The sequence below is a fragment of the Notolepis coatsorum genome (genome assembly GCF_963971535.1).
Source record: "Notolepis coatsorum genome assembly, chromosome: 20".
Taxonomy (NCBI): Eukaryota; Metazoa; Chordata; class Actinopteri; order Aulopiformes; family Paralepididae; genus Notolepis; species Notolepis coatsorum.
This window is the reverse complement of record NC_140184.1, coordinates 25592160-25615460: the sequence shown is the minus strand read 5'-3', so window position 1 is coordinate 25615460 and position 23301 is coordinate 25592160. Positions and strand designations below refer to the sequence as shown.

Here is a 23301-nt window from a genome sequence, read left to right as displayed (position 1 = left end):
CCCAAGGGAAATTCTGCGTTTGAATATTTTTTTTGAATAGAATAGAAAAAGCCTGATCGGCCCGGCACCGATACAAGATTTATTTCACATCATAAACGGATCAATACAGTCCCGTATTAAGTAATGTTGCGTTTCTTTTTCAAATGTAGCCAAGAGTAAAGAAGTAAATACCCTAACCCTATCAAAACAGCAGTCAATGTGTATATTTTCAGCACTACGTTTGTTTACTAATGCTTTTAACACAATCGCGGCCACTGGGATGAGTCTAATTAATCTCAAGAGGACCAGGAAATGTAAACGGACGTGGGGCTGTTTGTAGAGCTAAATCTATACAAGATGTCTACCATCATCCCTGTACCGAAGAAACCCTCCCCAACATGTCCAAATGACTACAGACCGGTGGCACTCACCTCTGTGGTCATGAAATGTTTTGAGAGGCTGGTCAAGGACCACATTTGTGCCTCCCTCCCCAGTGATATGGACCCTATGCAATTTGCATACAGGACAAACAGGTCCACTGACGACGCGGTCTCCCAGGTACTGCACAGCACCCTCTCCCACCTTGACCGTCAGAAGGGGGGCTATGTGAGACTGTTGTTCATTGACTACAGCTCAGCGTTCAACACCATAGTCCCCACCAGACTGGTGGACAAGCTGATCGAGCTGGGTCTGAGCTCCGCCCTGAGCGCCTGGGTACTGGACTTTCTGAGTGAAAGACCCCAGGCGGTCAGGGTGGGGGGTCAGACCTCCAACACCATCACCCTGAGCATCGGGTCCCCCCAGGGCTGTGTTCTAAGCCCCCTGCTGTACTCACTCTACACACACGACTGTGTGGCCAAGTTCAGCTCCAACTCCATAGTGAAGTTCGCAGACGACACGGTGGTGGTGGGGCTGATCTCGGACAACGAGATCAGCCTACCGGGAGGAGGTTGAGGTACTGGAACGCTGGTGCCAGGACAACAGCCTGCTCCTGAACATTGGTAAAACCAAGGAGCTGATCGTGGATTATAGGAGAGGACAGCAGGAGACACACACACCACTGATGATTAATGGGGCTACTGTGGACAGGGTGAGCAGCTTTAAGTACCTGGGGGTCCACATCTCAGAGGATCTGACATGGTCAACACACATAGACACAGTAGTAAAGAAGGCGAAACAGCGCCTCTACCACCTGAGACAGTTAAGGAAGTTCAGAGTATCGGGGAAGATACTCCAGTCCTTCTACTCAGGAGCTGTAGAGAGCATCTTGACCGGAAACATCATTGCCTGGTATGGAAACAGCACGGCACAAGACAAGAAGGCCCTACAGAGAGTGGTGCGCTCAGCCGAGCGTACCACGGGTATTGCACTACCTCCCCTGCAGGTTCTATACAACAAGAGGTGCAAATCCAGAGCCTGCAGGATAATGAAAGACCCTCACCACCCCAATAACAGCCTCTTCCAGCTGCTGAGGTCAGGCAGACGCCTGCGAACCCCAGCTACTAGGACAGAGCGGCTTAGGCTCAGCTTCTTCCCCCAGGCCATCAGAGCCCTGAACAATGAACATTGAGTGCCACAGAACACTGAACTATCCACACACAAGCACACATGAACACACACACGACACGCACGCTGTGCACGCTCACACACTAGCAGCCACTTAACACTTTAACATGAGCGGGCACACACCCATGCCGCACACTTATGGCCAAAAGGAAAGGCCACTTTAAATTAGAATAACAGGAACAGTGTATTGCACTACCAAAGCTACCTAGCATGTCCTATATGCTCTGTAAATAACTATGTACAGATACCGAGATGTCACACCATGTTACCTGTTAACTGTTTATTGCACTGTTTTTTTTTTATTGGATTCTATTATATGTTCTAACACTGTATTGCACATCGTTGCGGGCAAGACCACCCGCATTTCATTGTATACTTGTATGCCGTGACAATTAAAACTCTTGACTTGACTATACTTTATAGTATTGTTATCTGTCCATTCTCATTGTCAATTGAGTCCATAAACCGTCCCTTCAAAATGGCTTAAAGAAAAAAAAATCATCAATATGTTCTCATTTTATAGCGCCGTGAATATAAGCGTTATACAGGATTTGGTCTAGTATATTTTCTGGAAGGCTAGATATTCTCCACTTGCACAACCTGAAAGTAGGCACTTCCGGCTGACTTCCGGTTGCGAATGGCACTTCCTGTCCCATCCAAATACATTGTTTTTAGCTACTTTTCTCCCGTTATTTAAACAACTTTGTCGTCACAGAGAGGCAATGAAACGTTTGTATTATTATAGTATAGAATGTATTTAATAAGCAAACGTTTGTCAGCAGGGTTTTTGGGCTGTATTTAATGTAAAAACGTTTACTGTTAGTTTACTTGCTCACGCTAATTAAGGCTAATGCTGGCTAACAGAAGCTAGCGCAAGAAACGACGCCGCAAAGTATTGTTTATAGTGCATTTCTTGCCACCTTATAGCATTTGTACATTTGTATGACAGTCTATAATGCTCCTGTGAGGTTTTTCCGGATGTTTTGGTAATGATTTTCACTATAAAATCATATTTCTAAATGACAGGAAGTTGATAAACTGGCCGGAATAGCTTTGAGCTAACGATCTTTGCCGATGCATTCCATTCTAAACGTAACGTTAGTTGTTCAAAACATTACCTGTCTATATAATTTGTTCCTCAACATTAGCTTCTAACTGTAGCAGGCTGCAGCCTGCTGGCTAACGTTAGCGTCTAACTGTAGCAGGCTGCAGCTTGCTGGCTAACGTTAGCTTCTAACTGTAGCAGGCTGCAGCTTGCTGGCTAACGTTAGCTTCTAACTGTAGCAGGCTGCAGTTAGTTTACAAAACATTACCTGTCTATATAACGTTGAGGAACAAATTATATAGACGGGTAATGTTTTGAACAACTAACGTTACGTTTAGAATGGAATGCATCGGCAAAGATCGTTAGCTCAAAGCTATTCCGGCCAGTTTTCATCAACTTCCTGTCATTTAGAAATATGATTTTATAGTGAAAATCATTACCAAAACGTCCGGAAAAACCTCACAGAAGCATTATAGACTGTCATACAAATGTACAAATGCTATAAGGTGGCAAGAAATGCACTATAAACAATACTTTGCGGCGTCGTTTCTTGCGCTAGCTTCTGTTAGCCAGCATTAGCCTTAATTAGCGTGAGCAAGTAAACTAACGGTAAACGTTTTTACATGAAATACAGCCCAAAAACCCTGCTGACAAACGTTTGCTTATTAAATACATTCTATACTATAATAATACAAACGTTTCATTGCCTCTGTGACGACAAAGTTGTTTAAATAACGGGAGAAAAGTAGCTAAAAACAATGTATTTGGATGGGACAGGAAGTACCATTCGCAACCGGAAGTCAGCCGGAAGTGCCTACTTTCAGGTTGTGCAAGTGGAGAATAGGGCTAATAGCTGCTAACGTTATATCCAATGGCATTTCCGTTTTACAGATGCTACAGTTAAAACTCAAACTGCATATGATCGGCACGATCCTCAAGCATGTATGCATGAAAGGGGGGGCGGGGGATGTTGTTTCTGCATGCAATATGAGAGGACAGTTATGGAGCTCTGGTGTCGATGTGGCTTGTCTGAAGATGGTGGAGAAGTGAAGGAACAAACCTTATAGGGTCTCCCTATTTATACACTATGGGCGATCTATTATGACATCAGAATGCAGCAGGGCATTACACTATGGGCGATCTATTATGACATCACAATGTTCCAGGGCATTCTAGCCTGTTCTAACCGGTTCTATTATGACATCACCGCTGCAGTTACATGATTATTGATTACCAATAACCGCGTTAGCCTCATAGGCCGAACGCCTGGTTGAGTATCATAACAATTCCCGATTGGGCTGTACTTTACGTGAAAAATATCTTACCGTGGTCCGGTGGGATCCCCCCGAGCATTTCCCCGTTATCGATCGCCATCTGGTAGATCGATATGTCCATTGGCTGATGATAAATCCCCTTATTGCATGGTGAAATCTGCGATGCCAAACGTAATCAAGCTACATGCTGCACATCGAGAATCCTGCTAACTGAAATCTCCATTGAAAGTAAAAAAAAAATAATGATCCGTTCAGCCACAGGGCACACTGCATTATCGCGATAGCGCCCCTAAGAGGATCTGGCCGGTATTGCACTTTGTCGAATTCAAAGAGTAGGGTAAATCTGCAGTGCAGCTCGGCGACCTTGAATAGGTTATTAATATGGAATAAAAGCTATAACAACTTGCCATGGATATATCCGTGCTTCTGTCCACAACGGGTGGAATCGAAACACGGAGATCTCCGTGCTTGGGCGGGATAGTGTTAAGTGTTATTAGTAGTGGTGGGACTCGATACAAAATGGTATTGAATTAATTCGAGACTTTATAGTTAATTTATCTAAATTAATCCCATTTTAAGCGCGTATCAATATTTGATGCGAAAAGCTAAATGTTCTATTCAAATGGATTTTGTTATACGAGTGAATCAATGAATATACACATTATTATACACTAACAGTCAGATCAATGCAATTTTTTACAAAGTGCAGTTAAGGCACAATTCTTTTAACACTTTGAATGCCCAACCCAAGCTTTCTCGGGTTTACCCCCCGCGGGTTGAATGCCCATAACGAGAATATTCGTTTTTTTCTCGTATTTTTTTTTATTAGCTATCTGAATTCATATTTCATCAACCAAGTCTACCGTTGGTAAATCAGCCACCCCAGGCGCTCAGATGTGAAAAAAGCGCCCCCTATCGTCTCCCAGATGGTAATTCACCCTTTTGGATTGGACTCAATGAAAATGCATGGGGGAAAAAAACCCGGACTCCACATTTTACTTCTCACGCATGTAACCGGGGCCGATCAGCTTCATGTTGGACCCTCAGCACAGCGTGTATACGCTGTTTTACAGTATACGTGTGGGATCAATAAAAGGATCGATTTTTGGAATGGTCGATCAGGAATTGGAATAATCCATTTGGATACCATCTGATCTCAGGTAAGGAATCTATTTTACCAGTCTTAGGATAATCAGACCTGTTTTCACGGAGATATAAGCTTTCGCCCTTATATGTGATATGGCTGTTTTGACTGTGCGAGTGATCAGGAAATAAGATAATCGATTTACAGCTTGCGGCACCAGCGTGCATACGTACACATATACTATCGATAATCTAGCGTTTATTTGAAAACGATTCATAAATAGGCCGAACAATGACAACGTTCTAGAATATTACAGTACATCAGCGTTTATCAGGGATTATTTTTTTTTCTTCTTGAAAACGAGGGCTTTTCAAAATGCTATAAAACGGAAATGATTATAGGATCAATGTAGCCACTCCCTTACATGTGTGAGGTGGTGTTGTTTGTCCATATAGGATCAATGTAGCCCCTCCCTTACGTGTGTGAGGTGGGGTTGTTTGTCCATACAGGATCAATGTATCCACTCTAGGGCTGTCTTAAATGCTTCGAAGCTTCGAACGTTCGATTCGATGGCACAAGCTTCGAACATTAAAAAAAAAATCGAAGTTAAAAAAAAAAAAAAAAAAAATTTTTTTTTTTTTTTTTTTTTACTTCGATTTGTGTGTGTGTGTGTGTGTGAACTACCCATCCCAGTTAGGACAGCCGAATCCCGTCCAATCTTTCGCCGTCGACTAAAGACTCACTTCTTCAACCATTATCTGAAATGATAAAAAAATAAAATAAAAAAATCTAACCGTGACTAACATTACTGTCATGCACTTGTCCTAATAAACTAACCTACACTGTAACACGCAACACTTTGATGAACATTGTTACTCAGCTGATAGAGTTGTACCCTTCTTGCTGTCTTGTCGTACAGAACTTGTAAGTCGCTTTGGATAAAAGCGTCAGCTAAATGACTAAATGTAAGTGTGTGTGTGTGTGTGTGTGTGTGTGTGTGTGTGTGTGTGTGTGTGTGTGTGTGTGTGTGTGTGTGTGTGTGTGTGTGTGTGTGTGTGTGTGTGTGTGTGTGTGTGTGTGTGTGTGTGTGTGTGTGTGTGTGTGTGTGTGTGTGTGTGTGTGTGTGTGTGTGTGTGTGTGCGCGCGCGCACCTTGTAGAATTCCACACATAAGAAAGAAAGATACTGGGATGAATAAACAAAATAGGAAATAAAATGTAGAAATGCATGCAATACATAAATAAATATGAATCTCCATATATGAAATATAACATTTAGATAAGGTGCTACTGAGATGTTTTGGTGAGTTCTTTGTTTTTTTGTGGAAGTTGCCCTTCTTAAAAATGCATGAACATTCACTGATAATTGGTCTGTAGTGGAGTCTACAAGGTCTACATTGCCGGACCATGTAGAATCCGGACCTTGTAGACTGACATAATTCTGTGCATAGTTTAGTCTACACAGGCCATATTTCAAATAATCAAAATCTTACTTCATTCATCTTAAACATTCTTGATTTGGGGGATTGGTAGTTCCCATGAAATCTGAAGTTGTTCAAACGACAACAGCGATCCACCTTGAATTAAATCACACAGCCGAGTGAAACCTTGTTGGATGCGTCAGTCACGAAAGGGGCTACTTAATTAATTAATCCAACCCACTTTATTTATAGAGCACATTTAAAAACAACAACGTTTACGAAAGTGCTGTACAAGTCCCACAACATAAGATAAAAAAAAAAAAAATTATTTTTTTGTATTTTTTTTCGAAGCTTCGAATTAAAATCGAAGCTCGGCCCCGAAGCTTCGATTGCCAAAAAAAGCTTCGAAGGTCAGCCCTAATCCACTCCCTTACGTGTGTGAGGTGGTGTTGTTTGTCCATACAGGATCAATGTAGCCCCTCCCTTACGTGTGTGAGGTGGTGTTGTTTGTCCATACAGGATCAATGTAGCCCCTCCCTTACGTGTGTGAGGTGGTGGTGTTTGTCCATACAGGATCAATGTAGCCCCTCCCTTACGTGTGTGAGGTGGTGGTGTTTGTCCATACAGGATCAATGTAGCCCCTCCCTTACGTGTGTGAGGTGGTGGTGTTTGTCCATACAGGATCAATGTAGCCCCTCCCTTACGTGTGTGAGGTGGTGGTGTTTGTCCATACAGGATCAATGTAGCCCCTCCCTTACGTGTGTGAGGTGGGGTTGTTTGTCCATACAGGATCAATGTAGCCCCTCCCTTACGTGTGTGAGGTGGTGTTGTTTGTCCATACAGGATCAATGTAGCCCCTCCCTTACGTGTGTGAGGTGGGGTTGTTTGTCCATACAGGATCAATGTAGCCCCTCCCTTACGTGTGTGAGGTGGGGTTGTTTGTCCATACAGGATCAATGTAGCCCCTCCCTTACGTGTGTGAGGTGGGGTTGTTTGTCCACACAGGCGTCTCAGAGCAGCGGGTGCTCGCTGGTCCGGTACGTGGTTCTGATCGCGGCCCGTCTCAGCCTCCTGACGCTGTGCGGCTGGGTGCTCTGCTGGACCCTGGTCCACCTCTGTAAGAACCACTCGGTCCTCAACCTGCTCTTCCTCGGATACCCGTGAGTTTGTCCTACAGCCAGGTGCACACACACACACACACGCACACACGCACACAGTACTATTATATCATACATCTCTACTCACTCCTCCTGACCTGCTGTCCTATCTTTACTCTCGTCTCCCCGCCCCTCCCAGATTCGGGGTGTACGTCCCGCTCTGCTGTTTCCACCAGGAGGGAGGGAGGAGCCAAACGGTACTGGCCGACTGCGAGTACCAGACCGAGCACCACCAGGCCGAGCTGTCGGACGCGCCGTTGTTTCGGCCGCGCGACTTCCTCTGCCTGTTGAGGGAGAACCTGAGAGAGCAGTTTGCCAGTCCTCCCCACATGCCCACCCACACATGCCCTCCGCACACGCACACACACACACCAGAGCTGATTCGCTCCGAGGTGGAGGAGCTGAAGAGCGACTTCAACCGACGGATCAAGGAAGTGCTGTTCAACTCTCTGTTCAGTGCTTACTATGTAGCCTTCCTGCCTCTCTGCTTCGTCAAGGTTGGTGTTGGTCACCTTTCTCTGGATGTCAGTTTTTCTTTTTTTTTATAGACTTGTCATGCATGTCGCATGGGGAAATGAACAGCTTCTTCTGTGGTTCACACAGGCTCTTTACCTCCAACAAGGTCTCCTAATATCCATTTCTCTCTCTGCTAAGCCAGGAGATTTTTGAATTTCAAAGCGCCAATTTAAACAGGAAAAATCGCCAAAAGTAGCTCAGTGATGCAACCTGGGTGACCCGGCGTCACCGGCTCCAGTGCATTCTCATAGTGGGGGCGTAACGAAATGTCAACATTCTGTCATTTAGTGTTAGCAATGTGGTCCTTAACCCTTTCACTGCCGCACCACCAAACGGTTAACCCTTTCACTGCGACAATACACAGAAGGTTAACCCTTTCACTGCCACACAACAGCCGATTAACACTTTCCGTGCCGGCCGTCCCAGTCCTATATACCCCGTTGAGTGCCGACGCTCTATTCAATGACGGAGCACTCACATTTGTGAACGCATAAACTATATCTTAAATTATGGCTATGTGTCTAATACGACCGTGTTTACAGTATGTAGCGTTGGATTAATAAAAGCGATCGATTTTTGGAATGGCGATCAGGAATTGGAATGATCTTTTTGGAGAACATCTGATCTGAGGTAAGGAATCTATTTGACAAGTCTTGGGATAATCAGAGTTGTATTCGCTGAGTGTGTGTGTGTCTGTGGGCGATGGCTTTGAGGAAATCAGAGAATCGATTTTTCAGATCGCCTATATAGCGTGCATACGTACACATATACTATCGATAATCTAGCGTTTATTTGAAAACTTAATTTTTTTTTTTTTTTTTTTTTTTATCTTTTTCCCCCTCCTTTTTCCTCAGATTTTTCTCCCATCCCAATGTTAGTCGTTATGCCAATTCCCAATCCCCTTCCTGGTCGCTGCGCACTTACCCCCCCACAGTCGGTCTGGGAGAGTGGAGACTATCACGTGCTTCCTCCGACACACGTCTATCCAATCAACCGCTTCTTTTCACCTGGCAGCGCGGATTCTCACTGAGAGGGTGTAACGTGTGGAAGGATCACACTACCCCCCTTAGATCCATTTCCTCGCTGAGCAGGCGCCCCGACCGAACTGTAGGAGTCGCTGTTTACAAAGACCCGGACCCACCCCGCCAGCTTTCCCACCCTCTAATACAGCCAATTGTATTAGTGTGAACGGCCAGCCAAGCTGGTGACAACGCCGGAGCTGTGAGCTGGATTCAAACATGCAAATCCAGCGTCTCCGGTGTTGGTGACAAACGCAATCTCCACTACGCCACCTGACCGCCCTGAAAACTATTCATAAATAGGCCGAAAAGTGACAACGTTCTAGAATATTCCAGTAAAGGGCGATTATTATGGAATATTTATATTTTCCTTGAAAACAAGGGCTTTTCAAAATGCTATAAAACGAAAATGAACAGATAAAAAAACAATCCACTTCGACAATGTTGACTGGAAAACAAGTCATTGATAAGCGACGGGCAGATTAGACACATAGCCATAATTTAAAACATAGATTAGGCATTATTAACGCTAACATTGAAGTGGATGGTGGGCATTCAAGCACTAAATCGTGCGCCCCCTGCTGACACAGTGTTAAACTTTCAGGGGGAAAAAAAATATTCTGCAGGAATCGCGCTTTACTGTAATACACAAACACGTTGTCATTTTTCGGCCTATTTATGAATCGTTTTCAAATAAACGCTAGATTATCGATAGTATATGTGTACTTATGCACGCTATAGAAGCGGGCTGAAAAATCGATTCTCTTATTTCCTGATCAGCTACACACACTCACAGCCACACACACACATATGGGACACGTTGATATATAGGTGAAAACGGCTCTGATTATCCCAATACTGGTAAAATAGATTCCTTACCTCAGATCAGATGTTCTCCAAAAAGAGTATTCCAATTCCTGATCGCCATTCCAAATATCGATCGCGTTTATTGATCCAAAGGTGGTCGAAAGACATATTCCACGCTGTTCTGATGGTGGGCGATGACTGGGATCGTCTCCGGTTATTTGCCTGACGAGTAAAGTGTGGAATCCGGACTATTTTTTTCCCATGCGTTTCATTCAGTCTAATCCAATGGGGTGCAGTACCATCCGGAGAGACGATAGGGGGCGGTATTTTCCCAATTCAAGCTCAGAGAGAGTGCCAGTGGTAACGTGAGGCTAGATTGATGAAATATGAATGGAAATCGCTAATAAAAAAAAATAAACAATAAAAAAACGACATATCTCATTTCTGGCACTCAACGTTTGGCATGATATAATGAATGAATGAATTATTTTATTTCGAATGTTTACAAATAAATAAATAAACAAATAATTTTTCGAACATTTTCACAAATAAACAAACGAAAAGGATAGGTTTGAAGCCAAAGGCTTATAGAGCAACCTACCCCTAATTCAAAAAACAAATTCAAAAAAGTAAGTTTTCAAAATATAACAAACAAAAAAATAAATCAACAATCAAAAATCAACAAAAACCGATCCAGAAAAGAACAAAAAAAGTTAAAGTTTGCAAGATAAAACAAACAAACAAACAAACAAAAAATCAACAATCAACAAAAAACTTTCCTGAAAAGAACATAAGCCAACATAGGAAAATCAAAAATTCATCTTCAATACCAGAGTTTCATGGTAGAAAAAAATAATAAAAAAACGGATTGTAGGTAAAATTTTACTATAAGATTCTAGAACCCTGTTTTTAAACATATTTTTAAACTTAAAAATACTCCTGCTGATAACAAATTATGTCGTGGCTGGCACTCAAAGTGTTAACCCTTTCACTGCCACACAACAGAAGGTTAACCCGACCGTCGGTTGTGTGATAGTAAAGTGTTAACCTTCTGTTGTGTGGCAGTGAAAGGGTTCAAATGAGACTAGTTATCAAAACCTCCCAAAACGCAGTGTAAAGGATGGGATTACTGGTGAACGGTACATTTTTGCCATGTTTTTTTTGAGAGGTCTATTACTTGTTCTCCTGGCATAACCCATTGTGTGTTGTTTTCTTTTATGTATGCATGTTTTTTTTTCTTTCTTAACACTATTTAATTTCTCATTCAGAGTACCCAATACTATGACATGCGCTGGTCGTGTGAGCATCTGATCATGGTGTGGATAAATGCATTTGTGATGTTGATGAGCCAGCTGCTGCCCCCTAGCTACTGTGACCTGCTACATCGCTCGGCCGCGCACCTCGGCCGCTGGCAGAAACTAGAGCACGGAACATACAGCAACGCACCGCAGCATGTGTGAGTGGGCTCCCAGGGAACACACATGCACAGAGGCATCAGGTCACACCACTGTTTCACTGCAGATACAGACTCTCAAACTAAAGTTTGTTGAGGGCCAATAACGGGACGTTTTCACTAGGGATGCTCGATATTGGCTTTTTTACCTATACCGATATTGTCCAACTCTTAATTTCCGATACTGATATCAACCGATACCGATATATGCAGGGTCCCCCCCCCCCCCAAAACGGAATAATTTCAGGTAATTAACATTACATATCTCTTGTTGTGGAATTAACACAACATTATGCATACTTTTGACAATAAATAAAATCAGAATTTGTTCTTACTTGCTTGCCTGGGTAAATAAAGGTTATAGAAATGTGTAAAAAAATATATATATATATTTTTTTGAAAACCGATACCGATATTTTCTGATATCACATTTTTATGCCAATATCGGCCGATAATATCGGTAGGCCGTTAATATCGGACATCCCTAGTTTTCACCATCAGAGAATTATAACCTTAAAAAAATAAATAAAAAAATACTGAACGTGAAGTTGCCTTGCTTTAATTTGAAAACATGTTAAACATGATAGTTCTGGAGGTAAAGACTGAACGTCAAGTTGCCTTGCTTTGATTTGAAAACATGTTTAACATGATAGTTCTGGAGGTAAAGACTGAACGTCAAGTTGCCTTGCTTTGATTTGAAAACATGTTAAACATGATAGTTCTGGAGGTAAAGACTGAACGTCAAGTTGCCTTGCATTGATTTGAAAACATGTTAAACATGATGGGTCTGGAGGTATTTTAGTATCGACATTCTCCAATAAAATACCTGGTATTGTCCTGATATCCAATACATCCAATGCATCCCTACACTCATACATGTGAATGTGTACTATGTGTAACTAAGCGTTGTGGTTCTGCAGGTGGTCAGAGAGCACCATTTGGCCCCAGGGGGTGTTGGTACGACACAGCCGCAGTCTCTACAAGGCAGTAGGTCCCTATAACGTGGCACTGCCCTCTGATGTTTCCCATGCAAGATTTTACGTGAGTATTTTATGTTTAACACTTTGAGTGCCACTCACAGCTTTTCTCTGGTTTACACCCCGACCGTTGAATGCCATGGTCACGAGTATTCTCGGGTATTTATTTTTATTTTTTTATTAGCGATCTGAAATCATATTGCATCACGCGAGCCTACCGTTGGAGATCCAGGGACCGCTGGCGCTCAGATGTGAAAAAAGCGCCCCCTATCGTCTCCCAGATGGTAAATCACCCTTTTGGAATGGACTCAATGAAAGTGAATGGGAGAACGGATTTCTGACTCCACATTTTACTTCTCACTGATGCAGCCGGGGTCTACCAGAGTTCATTCTGGAGCCTCTGAGCCGCGCAGATAATGTGTTATACTGTACAATACATTTATCGATTTTTTTCGAATGGCGATCGGAAATTGGAATAAACCATTTGGATACCATCTGACCTCAGGCAAGGAATCTATGTTATCAGTGTTAGGATAATCAGACTCGTTTTCACGGATATATAAGCGTTTATGTGATATGTGATATGTTTTGACTGTAAAAGCCATGAGGAAATAAGAGCAGCGATTATCAGCGCACGGCACGTGCGTGCGTGCGCACACATATACTATCGATCATCTAGCGTTTATTTGAAAACGATTCATAAATAGGCCGACAAATGACAACGTTCTGGAATATTCCAGTAAAAGGCGATTATCATAGGCATGGGTTGTTTTTCCCCGGAAAACGGGTGATTTTCAAAATGCTCTCAAACGGAAATGAAGCGATAAAAATACAATCTGCCTTGCCAATGTTGACTGGAAAATGATTCTTTGATAAGCGACGGGCAGATTAGACACATAGCCATTATTTAAAACATAGATTAGGCGATATTAACGTTAACATTGGCCGTGGATGGTGGCATTCAACTGGGTAAAAAGGAAAACACGGTACTGAAAGTGTTATTGTTTTATTTGTCATATACTGTATAAGGCACACAGTGAATGTTTAAAGTGAGTGTGCATGTGTGTATGTACCGTAACATTTTCAGTTATGTACGTACAAAATGTTTTTTAGATTTTTTTGTCATACCCCATCTTTCTTGTAGTTTGGAACCTTTTGTAGTTTTCTCTTTGTTCTTTCTGTACCTCCCGTCTGACCTTTCACCCTCGTCTTTGTTCTATCTGTTCCCCCCGTCTGACCTTTCACCCTCGTCTTTGTTCTTTCTGTACCTCCCGTCTGACCTTTCACCCTCGTCTCTTTGTTCTTTCTGTACCTCCTGTCTGACCTTTCCCCCTTGTCTTTCTGTACCTCCTGTCTGACCTTTCCCCCTTGTCTTTCTGTACCTCCTGTCTGACCTTTCCCCCTTGTCTTTCTGTACCTCCTGTCTGACCTTTCCCTCTTGTCTTTCTGTACCTCCTGTCTGACATTTCCCCCTTGTCTTTCTGTACCTCTCGTCTGACATTTCCCCCTTGTCTTTCTGTACCTCCCTTCTGACGTTTCCCCCTTGTCTTTCTGTACCTCCTGTCTGACCTTTCCCCCTTGTCTTTCTGTACCTCCCTTCTGACGTTTCCCCCTTGTCTTTCTGTACCTCCCGTCTGACATTTTCCCCTTGTCTTTCTGTACCTCCCTTCTGACGTTTCCCCCTTGTCTTTCTGTACCTCCCGTCTGACATTTCCCCCTTGTCTTTCTGTACCTCCCTTCTGACGTTTCCCCCTTGTCTTTCTGTACCTCCCGTCTGACATTTCCCCCTTGTCTTTCTGTACCTCCCGTCTGACCTTCCCCCTAGTCTTTCTGTACCTCCCGTCTGACCTTCCCCCTAGTCTTTCTGTACCTCCTGTCTGACCTTCCCCCTTGTCTTTCTGTACCTCCCGTCTGACCTTCCCCCTTGTCTTTCTGTACCTCCCGTCTGACCTTCCCCCTAGTCTTTCTGTACCTCCCGTCTGACCTTCCCCCTAGTCTTTCTGTACCTCCCGTCTGACATTTCCCCCTTGTCTTTCTGTACCTCCCGTCTGACCTTCCCCCTAGTCTTTCTGTACCTCCCGTCTGACGTTTCCCCCTTGTCTTTCTGTACCTCCCGTCTGACATTTCCCCCTTGTCTTTCTGTACCTCCCGTCTGACCTTCCCCCTTGTCTTTCTGTACCTCCCGTCTGACCTTCCCCCTTGTCTTTCTGTACCTCCCGTCTGACCTTCCCCCTTGTGTTTTGGATCCTCGTTGCAGTTCCTGTTCCACAAGCCGTTGCGGATCCTGAACCTGTTGATCTGGATCGAGTCCAGCGTGGTGCTGTACCAACTCTACTCCCTGCTGCGGTCGGAGCGTTGGAACCACACCCTCTCCCTCGGCCTCATCCTCTTCTGCAACTACTATGTCCTTTTTAAACTGCTCCGAGACCGCATCGTCCTCGGCAAGGCCTACTCCTACCCCCTCTCCTCCTGCTGCAGCCTGGGACTCAAGTCACAGTAAAAGCCCTCCCATGATGACCCCCTGCTGGGAAAGAGGCAGGCATCACCTGCCCCTCACCTGAGAACTCTGCATGTAAAGGGGAGATGGGTGAAGGTTGGGCAAAGTGGAAATAGCAGGGAATGGGGGGAGGGGGAGGGGGGGGGGGGGGGGGGTGTTAAAGCTAATGTATTTAGGGCGAGGGACTGACTGTGAACTATAATTGTTTTGATACGGTTCTATTTTTCATGCGATGTTTATATACCTATTTAAAGAATATTTTTATTTTGTATACTGTTTTCGAGTTACGCCGGGCATTACCACGGCGACAACGTTTGGTATGGTATGTTGTGTTATGTTGTTGCTAGGAGACGGGAATGTCAGGGAATGCCAGGAGGTAACTTCCACCAAAGATGTCCTACGTGCAGGCGGCCAATCACAAGACTTAGAGGTGGCCTCCAACAGCCAGTTATATTGTTTGCACACCTAGTAGTTCATGGAAGGGATCCAGAGCGGAGAGGGAGGAGTTGTGCCGACGTACTGATCTAGAATCCGTTTATTCATCTAAATCCAGTTCTTAAAGCCACAATCTTGGACTGTTGAAACAGCTGATGCAGCTGTATGTGTAGTTTGAATGTCAGCATTGCTGGTTTTTAGAATCAGAATTGCGTTATTTGCCAATGTAGGGATAATTCCATAATTTTATTTGGTTATGTGCTCAAGAACATGCAACACAATCCACGTTTTAACAGGACACGAGACGGAGGACATCTGGCATAATACAAACGCAGCACACCGGGACATTAGACCATACCACGAACATACTCTTTCTAACTCCCAACACATTCATGTACTTAACGTAAGCCAGGGTCTCAGGTTGTGGTTTTAACCATTAGGGTGGATAAAAGGAAAATTAGGACTCTAGATCAGTTTGTTTGAGGTGCTCCCATCCACTGCCTTTATAGAGAATGCTGTATGCCTTCTCATTTGTTATGTTACTGTATTTTATTATTAAGTATTTTGCTTATGTCACAGCAGTTGCTGTCAGGAAGTCGACGGCAGCACTGGTCCTTGACAACGTTAGTGTCTCAGGGCAGGTGTATTTCATAGGCCACCGTAGCACCTTGCTCTCAAGCAAATAGAAAGTAAAACATTTTTTAATACAATTTGACCCATGGTTTTCCTCAGCCTGTGATATACCCCTGCCCTGCTTGTGGACACTTATAAGTGTTTCTTTTGGGGTGCAGCTGTTGCAGTCAAGTGACTGGCTGTCTTGTCTTCCTGATGTCTGTCCAGTTGTGGTCAGACTTGTTGACATGTTCTCCTGTAACCCAGGCCTACGACTTGTTCATGGCCTTTAAGGTCATCCGGTCACTATTTCTTTTAATTTTTCTCTGTGCCTGATTGGTAAAACCATAACGGAATTGACAACCACGTTGTCATGGTAACATGTCTTGCCTTTTTGTAGGTTAAATGCAGACGGCGGGAGTAAACGGGACCGCATTCTGTTCACATACCCTTCTCCCCTCAACAAGTATGTACTTGTCAACACGCCCAACGGCATGACTGCATTGGATGTCTTGTTAGAGCATTTGCACCAATGCTGTGCTTTGGGTTCCATGAGGAAAATGAACACAGGACCAAGCATTAAGGAGCGTTTAGAGAGAGAGAGTGTGTGTGTGTCACTTCGTCACATTACCTCATCATTGGCACATCCTCCGTTACCAGGACGGTGTTACAAACAGGTTGCCTTGCACATGTGTTGCCTTTTTCTTTCTTTCTTTTTTTATTTAGTCCCACCGACTCAAAGTTATGTTTTAGGTGCATCTCAAAAGATCTCAATTGGTTTCCTCTTTTCACCTACACTGACCTGCAGGAAGCAGATAGGCGGTACAAAGGAAGAGTTAATGTCTAGCCCTGTATCAGGGCACACTGTACAATATTCAGATAGAATAGGGAGAATGGACATGCCTGCTACCAGTAGGTGACATGAAGCAATATTTGTGAGATAATCATAGGTTTAAAAAAAAAAAAAAAAAAATCTGTGCTGCCCTGAATACGACATGAACTATTTCAAGTCAAGCTCAATACTGTTAAGGGTAGACGGGGAAGAGGAAGCCTCTTTTTGTTTTGAGATGCGTCCAAAGATCTGTCTGGATCACCAATGCCACACACTGAAGTGTAGGGGACCTTGAATGTGCTGGAGATAAGTGCCATAAAGTATGCCCATTCTTCCTTTCTGTCTGTAAACTCAGTCCCACATCAAATCCCCAGTGTCGACTAGAGCTATTTTTTTCCCTTACTTGCGGAGAGGTCATTTCCCACTTGATTGTAGCGAACTTCCAAGTAATTTGGTGCTGTTGAATTGGCATGTCTTTGTAGTCGATGCCATTAGTCATCATCTTAGCCCTATTAGTGAAATTTTTTATTAGTCTATGTACTGTATCATGCTGAACACAGATCTTGAATTGATAGAATAGCCATTCCCATCATTCATGAATTGTCATTTGGCTGATGCAGTAAACATCTATTAACCGCGCTCAGGGAAGATGTCTATAAGATCTATTCCCCCCCCCCCTTTTTTTTATACATCTCTTGCAAATGTTTGGCGGTGCCATTCAAACACGTCATGTTTTTTTTCAAGGTGCTATAGATAACATTCAGCCGCTAGATGTCACACAAGAGCACCAGCATGTCATTTATCCAATCAGGTGCATTCCACGTGGGGAATTGGGAAGTAGGAACGGGATACACGTAAACGACAACATTCATTTTTGACCCACACATTTTTTTTTATGATACATTTATGAATACATATTTTTTGGATGGGGGGGGGGGTACTTTTATTCTGCACCTTTCTAAAAACTAAAAAAAAGATTACTCTACATAATTTTTTTTATCTATAGCACCTTTAATTACATGTTTCCTGAGTGTGGTTTATATTGAATGTTGGTCCAGGTTAAAGTAAGGGGGGGACACACACACACACACACAATTTTCGGGTATTTGGCTGTTATACCATAAGACGACTGCCGTAGAATGTTTGATGATCTTGTCACCGGAAATCAATGTTTGTTCATAACGTTGATGCGGTTTCCATGACAAAATTATCAATATTCTTGGGAGCCATTTTTATAGTGTACTAAAGGAGATTATCGTTATATTCTAGGAAAGTTAGTCTTGAACTTAATTGTGTAATCTTCAAACCCTGACCATTTTATGTGTTGCTCTGGATCCAGCTTGTCTCAATCAATCCTCTGTTGAACCTCAGAAGTCTAACAATGTCCTCAGGTGAATTAATAACCCCCTGGCCCTGTGAAGTACAGGGTTCCTACACAGAAACATTTGTAAAGTATGGGAAATTATTTTAACTGATTCCGGGGTCTGGAGAAACACAAGAAAACCATGAGAAACCTTTTGGAGCCTGGAAATTCTACTACATGGTGAATTGCTTGCCCCCGAGGAAGACACTTTTTTTGCCATTAAGTATTGGTAATATTATATGTCTATAGTCAAAGGTATACAACAGTGAGCGGTTAAAGTGTGCTATGTCTTCAGAAACTGTGTAGGAGCCCTGGAAGTAGAGGGTGAAGAAGGATAACGAGTCGTGGAAACTTTTGACATTCTGCCCCTTTAACCTTTCATCTCAATTGACCTATCTCATGCCCCGCCCTCTTTTCTTGATCCCTCAATCACAACTGTTACTTGTCCGGACAAACGAACAGTTTGTGATTGGAGGATCAAGAAAAGGGGTCGGCGCTTGAGATTCTCAATTCTCTGCGTTATCCTAAAGTATGTGTGCTGTCACTTGACCCTACATGAGTTCAGGAAAGAGGATTATGCATGTGTGATATGAACATTAATCTAGAAATGAATTAGAGCAGTTTGGATGACTGTTCGTGGTGTAGATTGTGCAACTTCTTCTTTTGAATTTCTGGGATGTGAGTTTGTTTATATACAAGCCATATATCCCAGGATGCAGTGTGGCCTGGTAGTGGAATGTTCTGTGGGTGTGGGAAGAGTCCTGCGAGTTGGTCCTCATATTTTCAGCTTTTTACAGTATTCAATTTTCCCACACAGCATTTCTGAAAATGCCTTTGACATCTGAAACAATAAAATTCTGTTAAAACAGACTGTGTGTGTATCTGTAATTGTGCTTGGCACAATATATTATGGGGGATTGTATATGGTTCAGGTTAGAAACAAAATCACACTTGCTTATTTCAAAGCAGAGATTTTATCAGTTGCAGCAGAGTCTCTTATTTCCAGAACACAAAACAACAATGGATATTGTAAAAAGTGCTTACAGCATCTAGGCTTAAAACCAAGTTGAAATAAATGCTCCTAGACTGTTTTTACTGACGTCAAAGAAACCTGGAGTGTTGCGTAGTTCCCATTAGAGGGCGCCACGTGTTAATGGTAACAACAGTCAAAGGGATGTGCTGCAAAGAACATAATAAACAATAGATAGGATAGATTCGTGTGCATTCATTGTAGGTCAATCCATATACAATTGGATCTTTATCACAACAAGGTAGGTTAGCCAACATAATATAGCCTACAATGTGTGTGTATAATGCTATATCCAATGACCGATAGAAACAATAGCACCTTTGGCAGTTAACAGTTTTACATTCATTCACACAAAATAATTGTTTACAGTAGAATGAGCTTTTCTTAACAGTGCAATCTTTAGCATTAGCAGAATAAAGAGGCAATAAAGCAAAGATAAACATGTTCCATATATCCGTCCTGTTCATTGTAGTCCTGATGAGTCCTGCAATAAGACATTTAATCTTTATGTTCTCCAGATCTGTATGGATACTAGAGACTGAAGTTCACCATTGTTGTAATGTGTTATTGAGCATGTTTTACTAACTATATGAACAGGCCTGTTTGTACATTGACATCACTGGATGTGTGTGTGTCCACATCTGTGTCTGTATTTACAGTGTTGGTGTCTGTGTGCACACAGGCAATAATGGATGACTCTCTACCACCACCCCCTTCACCCCTCTCTACAGTCCACATAATTGCCTTTTATCCAATAGCAGATCTGGGCATATTTGAGAGGCGTGATTCTCACTGCTACATTAAAGTCCTGAGATGCGCCCTGTCTCTCCAACCACTGATGGCCCGAGAACACCCCGATCACCTTCCTCTCCCAGCGCCGGCGCCGCCCGTCCCACATGCGGGCGTAGACCCCTGAGCCGCTGGCACCTGGCTGCGCATCACAGTGCTGGTACAACAAGTCAGGTGTCTCCTCTCCAGCTCGACAGAATCGATACACCAGCTGGCCCGGACGGTCATTGTCGAATCCTGAGAACTGGACCCGTCGGCCAGGCAGCTTCTGAGCAGGGGGGCTGACTCCCAGCTTCATGTGGCGGCGCTTGTGGGGTTTCTTGAGTTCCAGGAGAGCGTAGTCATAGTCCATGCCGATGTCATTTGCGTTTCCTTTGATCCACCCCTTTGGCACGTGGGTGCGCCTGGCTCTGATCCACTGGAATTTCATCCTGTCATTGGACGGCGGCAGGTAAGGTGCCGGGCCACCTTCGACGTAATTTGTGAGGTTGAAGTAGTGGGAGGAAGAGGGCTGCGTGTCTCGTTGTTTGGGTTTAAGGAAACCCACGCGGAGCTTCTGCGCCCCTTTCACGTAGTTCTTTCCATCGTGAACGCAGTGAGCAGCTGTCAGAACATGACGGTCTCCCACCAAGGTACCAGAGCAGCCCGTGGAGAGTTTGACCGACACGGAGAACGGGTATTTTAGCAGGAAGTCCTGCCCAGCAATACTGAAACGCCCATCATGGCCAAAGATCTGCCGCTTACGCCTGACATGGGAATTGTGAGCTTTTTCACGTGCCTCTGAGGTATAAGCAGGACTGGCGTTGGCATTGGGATTGTAGCCATAGATACCGATAGCGGTCTCGGTGAGCCGTCCATTAGAATGGAGTGTCTCGTAGGCCAGCAGACGCTGCAGGTCCCCGTAGCCGGGACGTGGGGCTCTCTTGTGGCATTCCGGGCCGCAGGGGGAAGTGACCTCGAGGCGAGCGGGGGTCAGGAACTGGGGGGCTGGTCGATTCTCCGTCTGCTGTGGGAGGACCACAGGAACACGCTGGAGAGTCCACTGAGGATGGGGGGAGGAGGGAGGGGAGAGGAGGAGTAGGAAGGGAAGGATGGAATAGGTGCGTCTGTTGGAGGAGAGGAGGAGACAGCAGGTGAGACAGGGCTGCAGTTGAACAGCTGAACATAAAGATGGATTCTCATGTAGGGGTTTCTTCCACTCTCCCCCAGCATCTCTGCCAGAACACAAGAGACTGTGGTTCTGCCGAACGTGACCGGATGTCTGGGACGTCATACAGTCAGCGCGAAAACATGCCCATTCCTAAAACCAGCATAATGTATTTATAACCACCAAACTGGGAAAGGGGAGGGGTGACAGAGGTTACTCAAGAGATTTCAACAAAATAATTTTGATCTGTGCTGGAAGTTGTCCAATTGTAAACTTTATTATTATTATTATTTTTGTTGTTATAATAGAAACATATATCTAAGGACAGAGATCAGGTCATGGGCTCTTATTCAATTCCTTGAGTAGACTGACTGTGATTGATTTAATTGAAAATAAAATAAAAATGTAAATGAATAGGCTATACATAATAAATACAAAAACATTTAAATGTAGGTTTGTAGAAGAATGTAAGGTTTTTGTGTTTAATATTACATGTATCAGCTTTTAGACCACTAAACAGTATAGGCTATAGTCCACAACAATGTTTTATTGAACAGGACTTGAAAGGACTTTGGCTTCATACAATACTTCCATAGAATAATGGAATAATTGTAATCGTCCCACGACACACGTGTAGGTCCCGACTCCCGACCCACACATTGAAAAGCACTGGTTCTCAACCCCCCTCCCGCCACACATGAATGAATGAATGAAAACTTTATTTAACAGATTGCAGAATGGGTACAATACAGTACGGCTCAATATATACAATTGTTAAGGGGATGCAGACCTGAGAAAGACGTTTGTCTTGTTTCCATCAGGGTCCCCCTGACGCAAACATAGTCAAGCAAAGGCAGAATGGTGAACTTTGACGCTATAAATAATGATTATTATTTCTCCTTTGGGGCAATTTAACTTAATAATAGGAAGAGGGCTATACACTTCAAATATTCCTTATTTCATAGGCAAAAAGCATCTGTAACAAAGATGTATGTTTAGCCTACATGTTCACGATATTCTGAAGACCAAAGGTCACAAACCAATGTCCATAGCCAGCCACTCTCATTCTCTATGTATTGTATAGCCTAGCTATTTCTCTTTTTTATTATTGTTTTTATTTTAATGGTATAATTATAACCCCAACACTGACAGCTTTGTATTTAATTAATGTAGACGTTTTCTTTAGTGTTCCGTGCCCGCCGAGCCCTCCGCAGCTCCGCTGTCCATGATGCGATGAGAACGCAGGGGATAAAAAGTCTGTACTCACCTCAGGAGCGCTCCCCAGGAGCGCATGGTGCACCTTGTGTCTGCAGGTGAACTGCCCTGGCGATAAAGAAGGGACGCTGTGGCTACCGTTAAAGAACACTCCTACTGAGACAAGATAACACTCTTCTCTGCTTGCCCACAGGAACAGATAGTCTTCTAATTATTCCGTGAAAGGTTGGTGAAATCCGAAAGCAGTCAGACCGATGGCGGTTGTGATGTGCGCCAGTAGGCTATGAATCATAGTGTGTCGGTGGATGCGGGGGCTCCTCCACTGTAGCAGACAGTAGGCTACTGAGCTCTGAGTGGGATCTGCCTCCAAGGCTATGCTGCCTGTAGGCCTACTACACCCGGCCTGGTCACGTGACAAACAGCACTCCTATCTTTCACATCAGTTCAGACCTACATCACCCTAGCCTACTCCATAATACAAAAGTGTATCAAAGTGTCACTATACATAGAAACAACTGACAAATACAACAAAAACAACAACTGACAAATACAACAAAAAACATATTTTTGTAGACCACTTTTTTTGTGTGTCACTATACATAATAAAAACAAAAAAAAGACAATTTACAATTTAGTTCGCAGACTGAGCTTGGAAAGTGCAGCCTTTTGTTTTAATGCCACAGCTTCTTGAACTGATCTTTAGCTCACACTAAACAAATCAACACCCCACTACCCTATGGACAATTTAAATATATGATTACAAATGTCTCTGCTTCAATTTGTAACGGTGGTTATTTCATAACCCTAGTTATATGATTACTGGCAAGGTGCCTTGCTTTGCCTATTGGAATATGTTTGCGCCAATGGGCGCTCACTGAAATAACTTTTAATCGTGCACCTATCACTGACCAGCACACGCCCACTACCTGCTGCATATAAGCAGGGGTCGTGGCCATATACTCTCTCTTCCAAGCCACATTTCACATAGAAAATTACAAGGGTGGGCGGCTAAGTGGCGCAGTGGGCAAGGCGCTCGCCACTAACGCAGGAGATGCCGGGTTTGAGCCCAGCTCTCGATGTTGCTT

General features: G+C 43.6%; 2 protein-coding genes across 2 annotated transcripts in view; one reads left to right on the top strand and one right to left on the bottom strand.

Annotated features, from left to right (window-relative positions):
- The window catches only part of tmem39a (transmembrane protein 39A), a 35572-nt gene extending 20681 nt beyond the window's left edge, over positions 1 to 14891 (top strand). Inside the window, exons 5-9 of the mRNA XM_084337459.1 lie at positions 7373 to 7527; positions 7664 to 8021; positions 11135 to 11322; positions 12240 to 12360; positions 14554 to 14891. Of these exons, the coding sequence (XP_084193585.1) occupies positions 7373 to 7527; positions 7664 to 8021; positions 11135 to 11322; positions 12240 to 12360; positions 14554 to 14796 (1065 nt within the window). The 3' untranslated portion in view covers positions 14797 to 14891. The remainder of the gene's footprint in view (positions 1 to 7372; positions 7528 to 7663; positions 8022 to 11134; positions 11323 to 12239; positions 12361 to 14553) is intronic.
- Positions 14892 to 19005: 4114 nt separating this feature from the next.
- LOC311246915 (serine protease 23-like) lies at positions 19006 to 22540 on the bottom strand. The gene is made up of 2 exons (XM_084337160.1): positions 22269 to 22540; positions 19006 to 20960 (listed from the first exon to the last, which is right to left on the bottom strand). The coding sequence occupies exons 1-2, from the start codon at positions 22292 to 22294 to the stop codon at positions 19781 to 19783; spliced, it is 1206 nt and encodes a 401-aa protein (XP_084193286.1). The 5' UTR covers positions 22295 to 22540; the 3' UTR covers positions 19006 to 19780.
- Positions 22541 to 23301: the final 761 nt, after the last annotated feature.